Source organism: Pyxicephalus adspersus, chromosome 4 (assembly GCF_032062135.1).
Source record: "Pyxicephalus adspersus chromosome 4, UCB_Pads_2.0, whole genome shotgun sequence".
NCBI classification, from domain to species: domain Eukaryota; kingdom Metazoa; phylum Chordata; class Amphibia; order Anura; family Pyxicephalidae; genus Pyxicephalus; species Pyxicephalus adspersus.
The window spans coordinates 136,697,548-136,716,435 of NC_092861.1; the positions used below are offsets into that span (position 1 = coordinate 136,697,548).

Here is an 18,888-nt window from a genome sequence, read left to right on the forward strand (position 1 = left end):
ATTTTGGGTACAGAAATGGGTATGAGGTGTCCAAATATAGACAAGAATAACCATATTCTACTCTGAGATTCACTTAGGAGAGAAATCGCTGGTTCAAATGAACCTTAAATGAATCCAAGATATTAGGTTAATTTATTAGTAAGTTGAAACATATGCTTTTAGTAGTCAGTAAATCACCTGTTACATCCCCCAGAAACTGGAAACGCTCTGGCACACCTTTACACTACCCACTGGGTTTTACTCACTGCCTTCTAATGGCCTGCAATGTACCACAGCTGTTTTCTGAACCAGGGTTCCGCGGAACCCTTGGGATCCTTGAGTTCTTCCAACTGTCCACCACACTAATGTACTGAGAGCTGTGGATATAGTAAATATATAGGGGTTCCCTAAAACCCTAGAATTATTCCAAGTGTTCCCCCATGTTAAAAAAAAGTTGTGAAAGTCTGCTCTAAAGGATGTCAAAGTAGACAGGGGCAAGTTCCTACTAAACTGATGGTTAATATATGTAGGGTCCCTACATTAGCACTCAGAGAGCCTTTTGGCTTCTTCTGTTAAGAAATATGTTAGCATTATGTCATTCTTTTCATATCAGGCTCACTTTAGGTTTAAGCAAAAAACTTTTTAGCCCAGTTTTATCTTGGATAAATTGGAAGAAGGCCGTATTCAGATGGACACCAATGGATGTTGCTTACACAGGCTTTCTGAAGCCAAAGAACGCTGCGTAGGCTATATCATGCAAATATAGCAAAAGAACAAATGTTCAGATAGGCATATGAGACCAATGTCTGATCATCTACTACCCTGTTTCCCTGAAAATAAGACAGTGTCTTATATTATTTTTGTTCCAAAAAAATGCACTAGGGTTTATTTTCAGGGGATTTCTTATTTTTTCATGAACAATCAACATTATTTTTGAATAAATGTTTATGTTCAAGAATAAGTCATGTCATCACATTCTGGAACATCATCATAACTCTCCAAACACTTAAATCCATCATGAATTTCTTGTGATATTCAGGAACAAAAATCAACATTTATTCAAATACAGTCATGTCATCATCTTTTGGAACATCAACATAACTCTCCAAACCCTAAATTCCATATTGAATTTCTTGCGACTCCATTTCCTTTAGAACCATTGGTCCCAATTCCTCATGTCTAGCAATAGCACTTTCCTTTAATGAGCACCTCTTGTCCATGTATTTATATATATTGTAGCTTATTTTAGGGATAGGGCTTATATTTGCAGCATCCTCAAAAATATGGAAAATCATGCTTGGGATTATTGTCGAGGTAGGTCTTATTTTCTGGGAAACGGAGTAGATAGAAAACAGGCATTGGTGGTGGCTTTTTTGGGTCAATATGTGGACCCCATTGTCGTGATTAAGGACAATTGGGCAGGTATGTCTGGATCTGCCGTGTGCCTAAACAGAACAGTAATCCCTTTGGCTAGTAAAACTTTGCTCATATATGTATCTAAACTTTATAATTGACTGTTCGGTTAGATTTCAGCAGTCCCTGTATTTTTTTTTTTTTAATTATTACTAAACAGAACACAAATTGTTGTGTTTGGCAACACTTTTAATAAAATCACAAAGCTTCATGCCATGGGTAGGCTTTCAGGATTACTGTAGGCTCAACATTGATATGAAATAACAGAACGCAGTAAGGGAAAGTGCTGTTCCAGAAGTATTTTTAGCAGCAATAAAACGAATATAAAAAATATAGGAAAACAGAGCAGAATATTCTTTCTCCAGGTGGCCTGCTAACATGCACTTTGCATGACATATAGTTCAGTAATAGCTCTCCTGACCTAGCACAGGCAAAGAGCGTCAGGCAGAAGTGTGCGCAGCATCCATTCATAGACAGCACACAGGGCATTCATAAGCAAGGTCAAGAATTATCACTGCATGTCCTGGCAATTATCAAGCCTCGCTGATCAGAAGCCGGAGTGCACGCAGCAGAAAGAACGCACTTTAATGGCCATTTTTGTGATTTACAAATGTAAAGGAAACCAGCGTGAGATTTAACAAGCGGTAAATAAACAATGACAAGCAAGCTGGAAATGAAATTGGAAGGGGAACTATTTATAGGAAGATGAGTCTCCACATAGCCAACAATTATATATAAAAGTCACAGCTGAACGGAAGCAACTGTCATGCTGTCCCTGAAATACACAAGGTCTGTCATGATGTACTGCAAGGCACAATGGGAAGCTCCGTTTTCATTTTAAAGGCATATTATAAAATAAACCCCTTTTAAATATTCTAAATCTTTGTACACATTTTCTATATTTGGAAGAATCCCCCTACAGTTCATCTTCATGCTTTATTTCTCTACTCTCTAAAAGTTTACTGGTTCCAATGGGTGATCTGTACATGTAGAATGGTCTACTAGCCTTATCATTGGTGCATATCGCACATTGTAAAGCTGAGAGCCATATAAAAAAGGAAGCAGTACATGAAAGCAAGCCTGCCATAGCATTTTTTTTTTTTTGTTGCAACACACACATAAAATATCAGTGAAAACTGTAAACACTTAAATCATGCAAGTAAAGAAAATGATAAAAACCCAAAAGGCCAACTAGGTTAAAGTATGAGTTGTATAAGTACAACAGAAGCATGTCATATTCAAGGTCCTGTTCATATCAATGTGGTGGGTATGTCTGAGAGACAAGGAAAAAGCTAAAAAATAGGCTCTACCAATCAAAATATTTGGCAGCAGAAATAAGCTTACATATATAACGTAATCATTTCTACCAGTAAGGTTTCTGGAAAGAAGAAAAGCAGCCCCACATCAAAAAATTCTAGTTTATATAAAGCTTAGAAAGCAGAAATATACCCAGTTCATATTCACCTGTCCTTGTTCCTTCGTGGACACCACAATGTTCTTTTATTTGTTGTTCCGATCTTCAGGCTTCTTGATTAGCTGGGCATGGATGATGTAAATCTCGCGCAGGCGTACATGAGCTCACTTGGAAGCCGCAAGGGGCACCCAGGATGTGCCAGGTATTCTGGCAACCGACACTGAGCTGAGCATGCGCATCTCAGCAATATTGACAGTATATTGGCGAGCAATCAGGCAAGTAAGAATGCTTACTGCGGAAGGGACATCACCTATTCTTAAGCCCAGCCTGATCACAAAATTTAGTTATACTTTACCTTTAATGTAACTGGACAAAGCCCATAATGGAACTCCCCCTCAGAAAGTGTAAAAAAGTTTAGGAAATGTATACAGAGGGTATATCAGAGTAAGGTTTCCTGATCCGGTAACAGTCAGTTGCTGGAATCAAACCACAAATATATTACACAAATTGCTTTACCAGAATCCAGATTTTCCTCTTTAGAAACTTAACCCCCTTAATACACAGTTTCTTTAACTGTGACTATGTAGCGTTGCCTACTTTTTTTCTAATATTATTATAAATTCAATGGGAGAGAGGATGCTTATAAAATCTACTTTATGAATTAGTAATACAAGATAAACAAAGGACAAGAAAAAACAAAGGTTTGGTCAGCTATTACAATTTCAAGACTGAGCATTCCTTTACAACGTAAAGTTTACATAGGTAGTTGCACATATTAACGTAAATAATATGTCTCATGAGTGGAATAGATGATCTCTTACCCGACGCGTTTTGCCCACTAGGGGCTTCCTCAGGGGATTTTTAGAAATCAGAGTATTCACTATTATGTAGATAATATGTCAACAATCACTTGGAGTACTGAGTTCTAAAAGAAGATTGTCTGACTGGCAGTGTGTTTGATGATTGCTATTTTGAGTGGGATCACCAAGTAATCCAATGGTAAGTGTAGGTAATGTTTATAGTTTACAATATATTATATATTGTCAAACATATATTTTATGATAAATTGTCACACATATATGCGGGTCTAAGTCAGATAAATATCCAGGATAAGGGTGCTTCAATATAATTTAGTTAACAATAGGGTCTGATAAATATAGGTTTGTATTTGTGGTGGCAGGAAGATACACAGTAGTCCAATAGGTATTCTTAGATAATATATAAATCCAAGAAATTACAATTGTTTGAGATGAAGGAGAAAAGTGCCAGCAGCCTGTCAGAGTAAGAATCTTCTTTTAGAACTCAATACTCCAAGTGATTGTTGACATATTATCCACATAATAGTGAATACTCAGATTTCTAAAAATCCCCTGAGGAAGCCCTTAGTGGGTGAAACGCATCAGCATAAGAGATCAATATCTATTCCACTCATGTGACATATTATCTACGTTAATATGTGCAACTATATATGTAAACTTTACATTGTAAAGGAATGCTCAGCCTTGAAATTGTAATAGCTGAAAAAACTTTTGTTTTTTTGTCCTTTGTTTACCCTGTATTACTAATTAATAAAGTAGATTTTTTAAGCATCCTCTCTCCCAAGTAACTGTCTGCCCCTAAAGCCTGCTCTCTATACTTTCTCTTCACTATAATCATTAAAATACAGGCTTGGCAACTAACCAGGATCCCCAGAAGTGAGTAACTCTACCCCCAAACCAATATTATTAATTCAAATTAATGATTTTTATGCTTTTGACTTTTTAAAACTTTTGTAAAACTGGAAGCAAGCAACTTTTTATTGCAGAAGGGACAGGCACAACTGATGAAGTAGCTTGGAAAGCTGTGAAACATCTTTAACATTATAGCAACAAGTCTATCTACTACTAGAAGTGACTACTTCTCTATATGCCATCATATAGGTCATCAATCAGCCCATGGCAAACAGTTTAACACAGGGGTCCCCAATCCCCGGTCTGCGGCCCACTAGTGGTCTGCGGCCATCTGACAGGTGGGTCGCAGCTCTGGCCAATGCACCCCCCAGCGAAGTCAGGAGATGGGAGAGCGGGGGGTTCTGGCATCATGACATTACTCTGGGGGAAGTTTCTTCCTCTTTAAGTGACACAGGGCTCCCCGCTCATGCACGGTCTGGAGTTTGTGCACTTAGTGGTCTGCAAGCCTCAAAAGGTTGGGAACCACTGGCTTAACACATTTGTGTGCCTATCCATACTTATAAATGCACAATACAGATATGCCTTGGCCAAGCTGCTCTAGAAAATGCTAGTAGCTTGGCTATTTTGCTGACCCACTGATCGCCTGACCTGTGACAATTTGCGTATAAAATGACTGAATTATATATTGTGGCTTAAAGAAAACTTCTTATAGGGATACCCAAATGTTTTGATTGGCTAAACCTTTATTTTTGTCTTATTAGTTCATGAAAGCAGAACCCTCCAGCAGATGTATTGGCTTTCAAGGATTAGTGAGGAATTGAATTTCCAGACGTCTACAAAATTAACACTTTCATCTCAAACTGATGTGTGCTTTAATTTGCAGAAGACAAAGCAGATCCCGAAGGTGACAAATCCTAAAATTCCTGTAATTTCATCTTCAACTTATCATTAACATTTTCTATTTTACATTTATTGGTCTAAGCAGTTTCAGGAATTTGTTTATGACATCAAACCCATGTTAAAGTACAAGCTGGCACCTCTTCCTTTGTGATCTCTAACTCAGAGGCCATCTGCTGCATCTGTGGTTTAAAAAGAAATTCTAGTCTGGCTTTACCGCTTGTGACACAATCCAGTAGAGCCAAAAATAATTTCTGGGCAGAAATCCAGCATTTAGCCATGAAAGGGCAGTGGTAACTGCTGCTTAGGTGTTAGCTATGAACACATGTATGAAACCTAGAAGGACTTATATTGCTTCTATTGCAGGCTAAGGCAATCTGTGGCCCTCCAGCTGCCGTGGTGGTACAAGATTCAACATCCCATCGTAGACCATAATTAGCAGGCTATATAATAATTCCAAATAGAAGTTTTCTTAGGGTGATCTACTGCAATGTTTCACATACTTGGGTCTGTGTTTAATCTTTAAATTATAGTTAAGCTACTTACCCTTATGGTGGCAAACACACATTTTAGATGTATCTGCTATCACAGCAACCAGAATCTCTGTGCAGGTTCTTTCTTCTGTTCTTTTGGGTCTTTGGTGAAGATTTCTATGCTAAATACACGCTGCATCTAATTTAGACACTACGGTCTACAGATAGGAAATTGGCCCACAGAAGTGATTTTGGTGGTTATTGTCTAAAATTGCCATTACTTTTACAACATAATTGCCACATAAACATTCTTTATCTTTTTACAGCATATAGGCATCATAAGTTATATTATCTGTGGGCAATGATTTTCATTGTTTCTTTTCTGTCCTTTTTTTTAGATTACAAACTCTGATGTGTGCCACTTCCACAGTATTTGTGTGCACTAGACACAGGAACAATCCCATACCATGCAGTCAGGTAGACAGAAAGACCACTAGCAAGGCCAGCACTAGTAATGAGGGGTAGGGTTAAATTCTGGTCTTGCTTAAAAGGCCACTAATAAAGTCAGCTGTGCACAACAGAGACCAGGCATGTAGTGCTGAGAGTAATGATCGGCAGATAGCAAAGGTTCAAGGCTGATCCATTACCTTTTGCTTGCTTTTGACCCCATCCATGCCCTGCCCTTAGTGGTCCTAGGACAAGCAATGCATACATCATGCTTGGTCACCTGCACAAATGGACATTATATAGTTCTACTGGAACATCTGTATATACTGGCTGGTACGAAGTATGCTATGGCAGTGACAATAAAAATTAATTCCCATCTAAAGTATAGACTGATATTTGCAAGTGAAGACAAGAAAGGAGTTTTTTTTACAACAAAAATTGCCATGGGTGGTATCAATTATTAGTACACATATATTGCTAATTTATGGATTACACAGTGAAAAAATAGAATAATATACAAGGCAAGCCTAAGTAAGCCTAAGAAGGTTGGTGACCCAATCTGCAAAGCCATCTATAAAAAAGATACCTCTGATCCTGGCAAGTGCTGACCAGCCGAACAGTTCAAGGGAAATTGATGGCAAATTGTTTGATAGCAGCATACAATACATAAGAGTGGCCTTCATCTTACTTTACAGTTGTCTAATACCCAATTGGAAATCCCAGCAGCGTCCAATATATTGGCCAAACACAGGCAGAAAAAGTCTAAAACAATCTTTGCTGTTGCATAAGAGAGACATAAAGCCTGCCTTTATTCTAAAAAGCCAACTGACCCTCTGGTCAATGTTACAAAAAAAAAACATGCAGATAAGGTTCTGCAGGTCCCAGGTGAAGGACTTAGAAACCTATTGGTCAGCATACCAGCCAGACAGGTAGAATTTACAGAGAGGTCAGCTCTGGGAGCCCCCACAGGGTTGCTTTAGGTTGATGTAATATTGCTGTAAATGCCACGTTAAAAAAGAAGTCCCACTGTCATTAAAACTGAAAGCAAGCCAAGTAATCTGAGCTGAAAAGAGGAAATGATAAAACAGTCCAAAACAATCAACTAAACATTAGAGAGATGAGCACAGCATAAAACTCCATATGCAGCACAATATCCGTACACTAAAGCCGGCACCAGATTAGGTCATCCGGATTCCCAAACAAGGTCAATGTAGATGTCACCTACTCATCTCAGACACAAGCAATGCTCCCCATCAGACATTCCATTTCTATCTATCCATGTGAGTGGGAGAAGGCTGTGATTGGATAAAACAGGAACATTTCTTATTAAAACAAGTCCCCGAAAATAGGTATGTTTGCTCCCTAATAAATCAGGTGGCACTTTTTGAAATCTTTTCTGTTGTTTTAATTAAATGTTCCCTAGGTATAGGCTGAGAGGCTGAGCCAAGACATGTCTAGCTGCCTTCCACAATGGAGATCCTTAATCAACAGCAAAATCAATTCAAAATAAAGTTTCTCTAAAGGAAACAATGAGAACATCACATAGGCTGCTATGGTTGACCTTCTGAAAATGGTATTTTCTTGACTGTCATGCTACACTCCACACAAGTATGCAGCTAGGGAAGGTAATATTAATTCCCGATGTGAATACTTTGATTCAGTGCAATGCAAAGTATAGAAGTCCAGGTCCAGGCATAAAAGATACCTCCAAAGAAGACACAGGGTCTGATATTTTAAAGCTCTTCAAGGCTGGAGAGGATACATTTTCATCAGTGATTCAGAAAACCTGGAATGTTTTTTTTTTTAAAGCCGTTTGCTAGCAAATGTTTTGAATCCTGGACAAGATTTATTCCAGGTTTACTGGATCACTCAGCTTCACTGATGAAAGTAAATTCCCCTTATCAGGTATTTCTTTATCTGACAACCTGGGTCCTTCCAGACCCTCCAGTCACAACACCTGCTGTAAATGTTTGGTTTTTTGTGTCTACAATAAAATTCATATAAGAATAGAGAGAGTGTCTCAGAATAAACTTTGAGATGTAATTTGAAACCCATAAGCTTTATATTTCTAATATACCATTCTGTATAAAGTTGTAGTTGACTGACATTGTGAGACCAAGAACTAGTCTCCTAGGCCTCAGGAAAGCCTGGAGACCATATTTGGCCTGTTCTGGTGAACCAGAAGTCCCAGACCTGCCTAGTTTGATCTCTGTGAACTCCGTATTTTGTGGTGATTATTATTCTGAGGGTTGGTATTTCATAAAACTCTTTACTTATGGAATTATTAATAATGGCTAGAACAAGGGCCTCTTGGGAGTGTCTACAAGCGTCCCAATCTATTCTCCTCAGACAGCCCTCACACTGCTATAATTTTCGTTAACTGTTGTTAGCCATGAAAAAGCCATGTAAGTCTAGCAGAGGGAGCTCTCACATATTCCATCTTGTTGTTAAGGACAACGGCACTGACACATTGAGCCCAGTGAATCTGGCTAATAACTTGAACTTTACACAGCAACCTGGACCAAGGCAAACCACAGATTTCCCCTTTTATTTTATGCTGTTGCTATAGTTCTGTTATTGTAATTTGATTAGTCCTTTTTTCTGTAATTGTTTTTGTATGTTTTTACTTGTTAAACACTATGAGGCTGATTCATCAAGCAAAATCGGAAGCTCGCTCGAGAAATTCGTATTTGCGATCCGAAATCGTACGCCGTTGCGCAATTCAGCAACTGAAAGAGTTCGTGGCCGGAGCCGCGCATCTCCGGCAGCTTTACACTGGCGAGCTTGCATTAAAAGTCACTGTTCCCCTAAAAAAATCATTCTTTCTAATGGCACACATATTACCCTTAGCCCTAAAAAAAATGTTTGCGCTGTTGAAATGTTTAAAACATTTATGTGCGGTTATGAAGGCAAGCATCCGGCTTGGCAGTGAGATGCGACTGAACGAGCACATATGACTCCAGCCCGCGGTAAACCGGCTCGATATAACGGCGCGAAAGTACGCGCGACCAGCGAGCGCGGATTTTATTGATAAATTAGGCCCTATAAAGTGTAAACAATGCTCTAAGTAAAAATAGTGTAACTTGCTAACCTGAAGACACTACTATAAATATTGTGATTACAAAGAAAAGCAGAAACATAACTGTGGTTTCCAAGGGTAACAGTGCGTCTAAGAACATGGTGGCAGTCTACCCGTGATGGTGTGTGTGGCAAGGGGTAACCCTTGCCCCATGATGGCCCTTCTCAGGCTGCTGGTGCGTGGACTGTTGCTGAACGTGCTGGAAAGTCTATGCGCAGGGGCCCGGACTGAGAGGGCGTTCGTCACACTAAAGACTTTGTAAAGAGCTTTGTAATATGTTGGCGCTATATAAATACTGTGCAATAATAAAAAAAGGCAAAATGTCATAGCAATCCGAATAGTAAGTGAAAACAAAAGGTCTTTATAAGCAAAGCGGTGGTCAGGATTTCTGTGTCATTGGCCAAATGTGTTTGCACACTGCTCTGCGTCTTTTTTCTTCTGCTTTCAGCTAGTGGGAAGGTCAATCATGTGTCACCATGTGACAGCCAAACTGGGAACAATAGATGCTAGGCTACATTTCCCAGCATCTCAGTATTACATAGAAATCATGTGTCTACATAAATAGGACCTGAAGCCACGGGAAGTAGGAGTAATGTTAGGACCTCAGTCTTGTCAAAAGAAAACTAAAAGACACAAGAGCTCTTTGCTGTCTGGTTAGATGCACAGCTCTTCTATATAGGCGCTTTTTAATTTGTAAAGTTTAGCTCCAAACGTAATACTTATAATTTACACCAATCAACAGGATTGCTTTGAGAATTTGCCTCTAGATGGATACAGAATTCCCCCCTAAAGTGTTTGGTGGGTGTGAAAGTAGTTTTTGGCAGAGAACAGAGCTGGGTGTCCATGAATCATGACACAGAATTGTGCAGAAATGTATTTCCCAGCATGCACTAACAGCTCTGGATTGGCTCTGACAGGTGGCGTTCCCTATACAATAGTTATTACTATGACATTTCACACATCCAAGCATAGAGAATTTTACAGTTGACATTTCTGATGAAAGGGATGTGTCAATGTAATCATACGCTGTTATTCAGATATTATTTTCTGGCCAACTCTGCCTTTAACCTAAACGAGGACAATCCAGACAAAGTATATGAATAAAAAAATAGCTTCCAGTGCTTGAAAATATTTTAGCCTGTTTCTTGTCAAAGGATTTGTATTTCTGCCCTTTTAGTCCTGAGATTTAATAGCATTCCAATCCACAAGAGCAAAAGCACCTTGGACATACATGTGTTGCAGCTATACTTTTTCTGCATGCATGACAATATACGCAGCCTTTTGTCCTGACCTCTCTCAAAGTGAATCAAAGATGTAAGAACACACTTCCAATAAAACATCATCATACATTCAGGGCCCCTCGTCTTTACAATGAGTTAAAGTGCCCGGTAACTTAGGACACATGCATTGTGCTGCACCCACATTGAATCATTGTGCTGCATTAAAGTGCAACTAAACCCTGTTATATTCACCTATCCCTGTTCCATTGCAGGAGCATTGCATCTTCCTTTTTCCATTCCTTGTTTCAATCTCCAGCCATCTTGATTGGTCAGACAGGTATGATATAATCATCACACGGGCACATGGGAGTTTATTCTGTCCTGATAACTGCAGGGGATGTTGAAATGTGACGGGCATCCCATCAACCAACATTCAGCTGTGCATGCAGTGAAGAAAGCAATCAGGCAAAACAGAATTCTTATTGCAGAAGGGACATCACCTGTCCCTTTCTAAATTACAGCCCTGGCTAATCCCAAATTTTTTAAATTCCAGGTAATGAATTACCAAAGCACCTTAATGTGTTAAAAAACAGAAACATAAACCCATTTTGTATGCAGTATATTGCGTTGGAACAAATGAAAAAATCTTCAGGTTCATTTTTTTTTTTTTTTTGAAGATTAGCGTGATTTTACAACCCATCAATTTTCAATAGGCTGAATGTTAATGTACTGCATAGATCTAAAAGCCCTGAATCTTCCATTTCTTTCCAAGGCCAGGCTTTCCTACCCAGCTCCCAATGATCTCTAAACACTTCCCATATTGGTCAGTTCAATGTGGTGCAACATGGTTTAGATCCACATCTCCAATGAGTTGGTGGTGGTAGCAATGGTGGTTGAGGGATAGGGTTTTGTTGGACCTTAGTCTAATAATATACTTATCTAGATTAGTGTTTTTTTGAAATTTCAATAATATTAGATTAAAGAGAGAACTTTTGACTTACATCATATTATTATTATTACACAGTATTTATATAGCGCCGACATATACCACAGAGCTTTACAAAGTCCATAGTCATGTCACTAGCTGTCCCTCAAAGGAGCTCACAATCTAATGTCCCTACCATAGTCATATGCCATTAACAAAATCTTTGGCCAATTTGGGGGGAAGCCAATTAACCTAACTGCATGTTTTTGGAATGTGGAAGGAAACCCGGGTACCTGGGAAAAACCCACAAAAGCACAGGGAAAGCCTGCAAACATCATGCAGATTGTGTCCTGGCTGAGATTCGAACCTGGGACCTAGTGCTAATAATGGCAATTCAAGAAACAGCCCCAGACCAACCTACTTACTACCAATCTATCAGTGCTTCAAATACTCCAGAAACATACTGAATAACAAAGGCAGCACATTTCAATATGTAAACCATCCCAGCGTGGTAACAGGCTGTGGATCTGCTCTGCATATATGTATTGTCATAAACGTCAGTGGAGAGAATAACGATAAAAGATAATGAGATTCTTGCTTGCATTTGTTGAGATCCTTCTCTCCGTACAATGCTCTGATCACTGCTTTCTACACGAGATATGGCAGATAACATTTTATGTGCTGGAACTACCACGCTTCCCTTCCTCTAATCTGTGTGTACACATACTGCAGTAGGGACATATTCATCCCAATAGTTTCTTGTTTTGTTTTTTCAGTTCAGTGGCGTGGAGAATACGTGTTTAAAAATAAACTCCAAGGAAACAACTAATACACGTATTACTATTATACATATGTTAATAAAAATGCATTAATTGGAGCGTTTTTGTGTGCCAAAATATGTAATTCTATACATATAGGGCGGCATGGTGGCTCAGTGGTTAGCACTCTGGCCTTTGCAACACAGGGTCCCAGGTTCGGAGCCAGGGCACTATCTGCATGGAGTCTGCAGGTTCTCCCCATGTTTGTGTGGGTTTCCTTTTAGGTACTCCAGTTTCCTCCCACATTCCTAAAACATGCAGTTGTGCTTGTATGTGGAAGATTTTGCTGTGAACAGACAACATGCGGTGAAAGAAGCTCTCCATGCAGGTGAAACAAGCCATCCTTAAGCTGCAAAAACAGAAAAAACCCATCCACTGCATCTGAGTTGTTTCATTTCAAATTATTGTGATAATGTACAGAACCAAAATTAGAAAAAAGTTGTCCCTGTCCAAATATTTATGGACCTAACTGTTTGACTATGGTAGGGACATTAGATTGTGAGCCCCTTTGAGAGACAGTTAGTGACATGACTATGGACTTTGTGATGTGTTGTGTAATATGTTGGCACTATGTAAATACTGTGTAATAATATTAGTAATCCTGAGATTAACACACCATGACTGTTGACCTGACTTTTGACTGCTTCAGTTAAGAGATGCAGTCTGGTCACATCCCTGCCCCCAGGAGCAGCAGAATACTAATAAGTAATTACTCTGCTCCCTTCTCTTGTATACCCGATGGTTCCAAGTGCTTCCCCTTACAGTATGAACTGTATGAACCCCATACAGTTACCAGAAATCAAGGGATTTTTGCTGTTCTAAAATCATAAAGAAAGCAGAAGCACTTGTGTGATATGACGTTAATTAAAAAAGAACTCACAACTAAGCATTTTTATGGCCGTGTCTCTGCCCACAGCAACCCATTAGGTTTTAATTAGCATCTACTGGAAGAATTACAGCTGTAATCTAACTGAATGCTGCTGGTGGTATGGAGGTTGTCATACATGTTATTCACACGTCTCATCTGCAATAACAGCAGCCTATTTCTTATTTCGTAAAGCAGCCAAAGATGAACCCAGACAGTTCATTTTCATTCATTAGGCCAAATGTTATGGAAGTTTCACGTGAATTAAAATGTCAGTTGAAAGGTGTGTGAAAAATACATGCACTGAACACTGCATAGGACGTTCACTCTCTATTATACTCACTTGTCCCGCGGTATCATAAAGTCCAAGAAGGTACTGTCTGCCACCAACCGTAACACTCACTGCAACAACAAAAACATTGCGTTAGGCTGGATAAAAGGAAAGTCGGTAGCAGGATAAGTAAGATATTAGATAGATGAAGGAGGTGGATTTGGGTGGCTGTTGGTTAGCTAAAATGTGGAAGGAGGGGCATAAATAGGTGGCTACTGGAAAGCTAATTGGTGGCCCGACGTGAAGAATTTCGGTGACTATTAGGAAGCTTATTGGTAGGAAGAGGGATAAACTGGTGAGTGGAAGGAGAAAATTTGAGATGACTATTAGTAAAGTAATTGGTGGGTGGATGGGGACACTTTAAATAACCATTAGGTAACTAATTGCTGGGAAGAGGTACAATTTAGGTGGTGATTATTAAGCTAGTTGGTGGACTGAGGGGGAGAATATAGATGACTACTAATAAGTTACTTTGTAGACGGAGGGGAACTATTTAAGTGGTTACTAGGTAGCTAATTGGTGGATGTAGGGGGGGAATTTAGGTTACCATATGTAAGTTTATTGGTTGATAAGCCTGGGGTTGGGTGGATGGTGTCCTATAGAAGGTAATTTATGGGCAAATGTAGGTGACTGATTGTAAACTAATTAGGGGCACAATTTAGGTGGCCATTAGTGCGGGTGGGCGGAATTTAGGCTGCTATTAGTGTTTTGATCTTACCTAGCAAAGCAAAGGCAAGCACAAAATTATGCTACACAACTGCAATACAATATTTTTGCTATATTGGTAAATTAATCCTGGTGAAAGCAAAATCACTCATACTATATGATTTCAAGAACTTACAGTCAGAGAACTCAGCAACAAACCATTTACCAGATACTAACACTTTCCAACTGGGGTACTCACAACACCAGATTACTGGAAACATGTATAAATATACATGTAATATATATATATATTTTTTTTTTTTTTTTTTTTCTTACTACTGTACACAAAAACAAGGTTTTTAAAACAGCTGAACTCTTCAACATGAAAAAGAAATATTACCTTGATTATAGATTTCTATAACCCAATTTTAATACCTGCCACATTTGTATGGTTCGGAGCCATGGTATAAACATTTCAATACATTTCTTATTCCCTGAAGTGTCCAACACACATAACTTGTTTCCCTGCAACATCGTACTCCCAGAAAAGGCTGCGTGTTAAATGACACCTCTGCTGGCACATAAGTGGCTTGTGCTGACTATCGGAGAAGATTGGCAGTGTGTCATACACTTTTCAGCTTTTCTATGACGCTCTACCAGGCACTGTATCCCAGCCTAATATAGCCTACAAAGAGGAAGTTTAGGCCGTGGACAATACACAGGGCAAGTTGTGTCACAGCTCTACTTAGGGTCATGTTATAGTGCTCAATGAACTAAAAAGTACAGTAAAGATTGTTTTAACTATAAAGTATCATATTTAACCAAAAAAGTATAGTTTTTTTGGAACAATTTTTAAACAAACCAACATATCATTTACAATGATGGATTGTAAAGCATGTTGGGCTTTCTAATAATAAAGAATACAGTACGGGTTATCCCTGAGTTAAGGACATCCAACATACGGACAACTTCTAGATACAAATGGGAGATACCCTGCTCTTCCCTGCTTGTAGGTGTGCAGGATAGAGGCTTCATAGAGAGAGGGCAGTGTGAATAACTTGCAGAAGAAGTCTTTTGCTGTTCTGCAAGCTCTTGTAACTCTTTAATGACCAAGACAAACTCTGCAGTTGTTTATTTTTGTATATCAAAGCACAGCTTGCTCCAGAAGTTAATGAATGTCTAGGCTCCATAAAGATTTTTTTTGCTATGTTTGTGATTCACTCACAGTGAGGATTTTATACAGTAACTGACACCCTGCTGCCTAACAATTTCTTGAGAGAAACATCTGTCCTAATTGCATTTATTAAAATAATGTATCTGTTCCGACATACATACAGATTCAACTTAGGAGCAAACCTACAGTCCCTATCTCGTATGTAACCCGGGGACTACCTGTAGTAATGTCTGCATGTTGGTAGCATGTGTACAAAAAGTAAGCCAGTAGGTCCGATTTCTGCTAGCAGAGGGGGGAAACAAATGAATTGTGCAGTAATGACAGTGGTGCGAGATATTTTGCATCGGCCACCCAAAGACTTAATTTATTCCTCTTCTTTATTGATCAGTTGAGCTTGTGTATTGTTACACAGTTGTACGGTAAAAAATGAATACAGCCATCATCTCAATGTACTGCTAGGCTGTACTATATTACATTTTTGGTCCTGGGTTTAGAAACATTTTAAAGGAAACCTGTACTTAGCTCACTCATTGGAAATACTAGAGGCTTAAATTACAGCCACTTTCCCAAGCATGAGTTGTTGCATTTATTCTCTCTGAAAACAAGGCAACACTGCATGCATGTTTAGGTAACAGCGGATTGCAGGGACTATACATGCACAAGGATGAAGGTCGTGCCTTTCTGAGCAATGGCTAATATTAGCATCCACTGGGATGTTTAATTAGTTCAGAGCACATTAGGACATCTGTCAAACTTATTAAATAAGGCACAAGCCTAAGCTAAGCATAGAATGACAATTGCATATTTAGAGGTTATCTCCAGAAGTAACATAGAATATGGTAACATTTATGTACTTTTATATCATGTCCAGGTTTGCTATAATACTACATTAATATTATACAGAACTTATATAGCACCAACATATTACGCAGAGCTGTGCAAAGTCCATGGTTGTGTCACTAGCTGTCCCTCAAAGAAGCTCACAATCTAATGTCCCTACAATAGTCATATGTCATTAATTCAGTCTAAGGTCAAATTTGGGGAAAAGCCAGTTAAACTAACTGCATGTTTTTGGAACGTGGGAGGAAAGCGGAGAACCCAGGGGGAACCCACGCAAACACAGGGAGATCCTGCAAACTCCATGCAGATAAAGTCCTGGTCGAGACTCAAACCTGGGACCGGGACCCAGCGCTGCAAAGGCCAGAATGCTAGCCATTGGGCCACCGTGCAATATATATTATATTATATTATATATATATAATATATATATATATATATATATATATATATATATATATATATATATATATATATATTAAATTTACGTTTTACCCTACAAGTATAGTTAGAATTTCTTACTTTCTCTACATGCCCGTCTTGTACCATATATAGCTTAAACAATTTCAACTGTTTTAATATTATTATTGTATATCATAATTTATTGCTACATAGCTCACATATATTTCTTTGTTTCGCTATTATTTTTGTATATTCTAAACCAATGCCTCATGTTTAACAACAAATCTTTATAAAATATTTAGATGTTGTCAAGTCTGTACCTAATGCTTCACAACATGTACCGTTACCCCTGCGAAACGCGTCAGCTTTATTGGACTAACGTATGCTATACTATAATTGCAAATTTCAGCACATATTATGAAAGATGCTTTATGTCAAATGCCTATATGGCCTATATATATAATACTCTGATTAAAATGACACTGTGAATCAACATTAATTTGTTCTGTATTATGAGAAGCTATCAATAATACAATACAACATTTGCCCAAAACCCTACTCTCTGTTGTCTTTGTCTCTACAAACATGAGCCGTCACCTCATTATCCAATCATCCTTTGGCTATGTTCAGATTGGTGGTAAGATTGTGGTGCAGTTACTGATTTCTCATGCCAGTGAACCGCTGCCTTGTGGAAGATGCTACATGTATCATCTACCCGCCGCTTGCCAAAAGGGAATGAATGTGGGCGGCACTAAACAGTTCAGTACTACCCACTGCTACCCGCTGTCAAATCCACTGCCACTCGCTGTCTAAATCTTTAGGAACCAGTTTTGCAGTGCAAACAACCAAGCATCTGGAAAAGTGCCAACCATTGGATGCCCCGCGGGGTTACTTGCTCTGAACGCAGGTTAAAATCTCTCCTTTAGCATCTAAAGACAGCTTTAGGCCAGTTTCAGATGTGGTGCATTATTGATTTTTGTGTAACATTGCACATTAACACGGGTTGCATTAAAGCAACCTATTCATTCCATTAGTGCACCCCAACCGTTAAGAATCCAAAGCTGCCCCCTTTTGAGATCATAACACTCTGACTCGACCAGCAAGAAGATATTGCTTTATTGCTGATCCCTCACTAGCAAGAGAAATTCTGGGTCTGCAAGGGAGCAAAGCTTATTAGGGGAAGTCGTTACTATAACTCCATTATTCTGCTGCTGTCAACACATCTCCCTCCAAATCATCCTTACAGAACCCATAACTACGCATTTTTGCAACGTTTGTCCCCTATTACATGCTCAATGGTTCCTCCCACTATTCTGTACTGTAGTGACCTTGCAGCTAGTGGGCCAAACCAAAGCAGGCAGCGGGGGACGCACAATCCAACACACACATAAATGAGCTGTATATTAGATCAAAGATTTAACACACAACGTGCCGTAAGGGAAAGCAATAGGTTGTTTTTATATGGCTGCCACAGTTGTGGCCAATAGGGAGGGCATTGAAAAATACAGAAAAGCCATCAAGTAAATATTTTAAAGTAAATGTTTATAACAAAAAACTTTCATATCAATATAATTGATTGAAATAAAGAGCTAAGTCATAAGACTACCATACGCTATCCAGCCTACTTACGGTTTACTAAAACAATAAGGACAAATATAAAGGATTCGTATGAATTGTATGGGATATAGAAAGGCTCCGGCATTAGGTTATGGGAGATCTAAGGGAGAATATACAATCAAACTGTATAGCGTAAGGTCAGCTTTAGGATCACATTACTATAGTTATCCTAAAACGTACCAGCAACATAAGTTAGGACCACCTGCCTGCTTCTATAATGCTACTTGTTTAGGAGCTTATACTTTGCTGGTTTGGCATGCAAAGGTGCTGTAGGAGCAGGTAAGTACCTACTTATCCATCTGCTGCAAGTTGATGCAAGAAAAAATATTGCTTTGACCTGCACATAAAATATAACAAGTGAATTGGTCCAATTGTTTGCTCTGTGCAGCACAATTGCCTACGTTCTCTATTCAATGTGTTTTAATAACATTTGCACTTCCCATAATGATATTTCTCTCTGATTGTACTGAATCATCCTTTTTGTTCATAAAAGAAAAAGAGACACTTGCTGATCTCACTGTCATAATAAGGGCCAGAGAGACAAGTGGCATCATAGTTATCTCTATGGATTATTCCAAAGCTTTCCAGGAAAACACAGGGAGGGGGCAGGGAGCAGACAAGAGAACTATTGTGTGCAAGAGTGGGATGTCAGGGAAAGTAGGGTCACCGATTGCTAGGAAAA

General features: G+C 38.9%; 1 protein-coding gene across 1 annotated transcript in view; it reads right to left on the reverse strand.

Moving 5' to 3' along the window:
- Nucleotides 1-18,888, reverse strand: part of RHOQ (ras homolog family member Q) — a 36,260-nt gene that overhangs the window by 14,167 nt on the left and 3,205 nt on the right. The window contains exon 2 of the mRNA XM_072409762.1: nt 13,544-13,602. Coding sequence (XP_072265863.1) covers nt 13,544-13,602 — 59 coding nt within the window. The remainder of the gene's footprint in view (nt 1-13,543; nt 13,603-18,888) is intronic.